This window comes from Octopus bimaculoides, chromosome 19 (assembly GCF_001194135.2).
Source record: "Octopus bimaculoides isolate UCB-OBI-ISO-001 chromosome 19, ASM119413v2, whole genome shotgun sequence".
NCBI classification, from domain to species: domain Eukaryota; kingdom Metazoa; phylum Mollusca; class Cephalopoda; order Octopoda; family Octopodidae; genus Octopus; species Octopus bimaculoides.
The window spans coordinates 48,081,164-48,084,642 of record NC_068999.1 but is presented as its reverse complement, the minus strand read 5'-3'; the positions used below and the strand labels follow the sequence as shown (position 1 = coordinate 48,084,642).

The 3,479-nt window shown below is 35.7% G+C and overlaps 1 protein-coding gene across 1 annotated transcript in view; it reads left to right on the top strand.

Moving 5' to 3' along the window:
* The window catches only part of LOC106877010 (quinone oxidoreductase PIG3), a 13,824-nt gene extending 10,402 nt beyond the window's left edge, over positions 1-3,422 (top strand). The window contains exons 4-7 of the mRNA XM_052974716.1: positions 145-357; positions 1,021-1,125; positions 1,963-2,054; positions 2,862-3,422. Of these exons, the coding sequence (XP_052830676.1) occupies positions 145-357; positions 1,021-1,125; positions 1,963-2,054; positions 2,862-3,104 (653 nt within the window). The 3' untranslated portion in view covers positions 3,105-3,422. The remainder of the gene's footprint in view (positions 1-144; positions 358-1,020; positions 1,126-1,962; positions 2,055-2,861) is intronic.
* The last annotated feature ends 57 nt before the right edge of the window (positions 3,423-3,479 follow it).

Genomic DNA, 3,479 nt, shown 5'->3' with positions numbered 1-3,479 from the left:
CAAAGGTACTTTTTCAATGGGCTGGTTATGTGACACTGGTGTAGGCTACAGCCATGATCTCACTTTTCTTGCCAGGTCTATATATATATATATATATATATATATATATATATAAGAATTAGTAGTGTTTTCTTTATATTGCAGGTAAACTCCAACCTGAAGACTATGTGCTGGTTCATGCAGGAGCAAGTGGTGTTGGTACAGCAGCAATCCAGTTGGTGACATTAGCTAAAGGCAAAGCAATTGTGACAGCAGGCTCAGAAGACAAGATCAAGTTGGCACTTGAGTTAGGGGCCTCAGCTGGCTTTAATTACAAAGAGACTGATTTCTCAGAAGAAGTGATGAAATTCACTGAAGGTGTGTCTTTGATTACTTTCTACTACCTTCCTTCATTTGTAATTTTGTGAGAGGGTCAGAGTTAACATTTCTGAAGGTGTGCTTTTAAATTGCTACCCTAGGGGATAGTCAAGATTAATTTTGGATTCTTACTTTTGACAGTTAATTAGAGGTGTCTCACTAATCAAGTGCCACCTGTCAAAATATCTAGTTAAAGGAATGTCTCATTAGTCAACATGCCTTGTTAAAGGGTGTCACCAGATAACATGCTTAGTTAAAGGTGTGTATCACCTGTCAGAATGTTTGATTAATAGTGTTGTCCTCTAGTGTGCTTGATCAGTTGTGATTTTTATATTTTTCCATTCTCTGTTGGCATATTAATGATGTGTTTGTCTATTTTTAGAGTGACATTGTTGGGTTGGGGTGAGAGGTCAGATCTCACCAGTTTGAACATAAAACAGGTAAAATATTTGGGCTGGATATGGTCAGTTTAAATGCTAAAGAGTTAAGGGAGGTCACTTGTCTACATATTTAGTTGAAGGAATGTCTCACTAGTCAATATATCTAGTGAACTCGGGTGTCACATGTCAAAATGTTTGCTTAATGAGGTGTTACGAAATGACTAGTTGAAACTATTTGTGCAGACAAAAACGCTTTAGAAATAAATGTTTGCAATGTTTACAGGTCGTGGAGTCAACTTGATTCTTGATTGTGTTGGAGGTGTTTACTGGGAGATGAATGTTAATTGCCTTGCTATGGATGGACGCTGGGTTTTATATGGACTTCTTGGTAAGTATAAAATTAGTTTGGGGTGGTTGTAATCTTGGTACAGAAATCATTTAGGACTTCAAAATGTGCAATTAAGTATTCTTAAACCAATATTAAGTATTGCTCTCTGAGAATATAATTCTAAAAGATTCATATAACCTGATATTTCTGGTTGTTAGAAAAATACAGAGTTCAATTTTGCTTTTAGTTTTTGGTTGAAGAAAAATATGGCCGTCACACTATAAAAAACATTTGTGACCTGTTGCATTATGGGCAGTATTAAGCTGATTTGCATGTCTTTTTTATAACTTGTTTCTCTTCAGAAATTCTTAGATTAATATTGGTTTTAGAATACTTATTGACACCAGAATATGTATGCACGCTCCTCTTCAGTAAGATGCCTCTTCCAGTTCTTCTTTCATACTTTCACATCCTTCAATAGTCTGTCCCACTGCATTGAAGAGTTTTGTCTTGTGAGTACTTGGTATCCTCTCTAGTGCCAGTGCCACAAAAGAATTACCCAGTACACTGCTTTAGAAACCATGCCAGAGCAGACATTGGAGCTCTGCACAACCTTCTGGCTTGTTAGCTCCTGTTGAACCATCCAACTCATGCCAGCCTAGAAAAAAGGATGTTAAAAGATGATGAAGAGGATATATATACACAATGGTCTTCTTTCAGTTTCCATCTATCATATCCATTCACAAGAGTTTTGGTTTGTCCTGGGCTATTGTAGAAGGCATTTTCCCATGATGCCACACAATAGGACTGAACCCCAAACCGTGTGTTTGGGAAGTAAACTGCTTAACCACACAACCATTCTTGCATCTCAATGTTTCTATTTAATTTCTTTCACAGGTGGACGGTCAGTGAATGGAAATTTATTCCTGGAACTGTTAAAGAAGAGAATCAGTTTGATGGCCACAACTTTAAGGACACGTACTGATGAGGTGAGTAACCCTAGATTTTAGCTAGTAACACATAATGTCTATGTATGAATCACAGTACTAATGAACATGGAAAAACGAGTCATATTTAATGGTTGACTAGACTATACCTGTAAAAAAACAAAAATGACCCATTGGTCATAGGATAGAAAGCCTTTGATCAGGCTTAATCAGGGCTAACTTGGTGTTAAACTACATTAATAAAATTTGCACAAGTAGAGCTAAGAAGGGACTGATCCCTTATCTGATAATAGTTACAATCCTGGAAAGGTTTCATCTTTTACCTGTTTCAGTCAGATGGCAGCCATTCTGGGGCACCACCTTGAAGGGTTTTACTTGAACAAATCAACCCCAGTACTAATGTTTTGTTTTCCTTTTCTCTGCTTTCAAGTTTGGTACTTATTCTATCAGTCTCTTTTGTGAAACTGCTAAGTTATCTAGACATAAACAAACCAACACCAGTTATCAAGCAGTAGGGAGCTGGTGACAAATACTCACACAAAGATACATGTAGACACACACACACACACACACAAAAGGCTTCCACACAGTTTCTGCCTACCAAATTCATATACAAGGCATTAGTCAACTACGGTTATAGTAGAGAACACTTGCCCAAGAAGCCACAGAGTGGAATTGAACCTAAGACCACAGAACAAGCTTCTTAACTAAACCATAACTATTGGTTTTTATTTATTTATTTATTTATTTATTAACTAATTATCATTGATTTTTTAAATTTGTTGTTGTCTTTTGAAACTTCTCACCTTATCTTAACCCTTAACTCTTGTTGTTTTTTTGTAATTTCAGTATAAAGGTCAACTTGTCGAAGCCTTCTCACAGCAAACTTTGTCACACTTTGAAAGAGGTCATTTGAAGCCTGTTATGGACAGTGTTTTTCCTCTAGACCAGATCAATGCCGCACATGAGAAAATGGAAGCGAACAAGAACATGGGCAAGATAATGATACGAGTTGCCAAAGACAACACTGATGCTGTCAGTGTTGTCGACAACATCAACAAAGAAGAAACACAGATCAAAACTGAATTGTAGCATTGATATTAGCTGGAGGATATGAATTTTCTTAACTACTCTGCCCACCTCTATACAGTTAGATTTTACTCATTTCGATTAATAGAATAAAGGAAATTAATAGAATAAAAAGACAATTAAATGAATATAAAAAACAAAAATAGAATAATAATAATAAACAGACTAGAAGTCTATTTTTCTTCACTCAGTGGTATGAGCTTGATAATAAACAATAATAATAAACTGTATAATACGCCAAACAGCAAATATGATAAGCAATTATCTCTCTATATATGTATGTATGTGTGTGAGTGTGTGTGTATGTATGTATGTATGTATGTATGTATGTATGTATGTATGAACGTATGTACGTATGAATGTATGTATGTATGTATG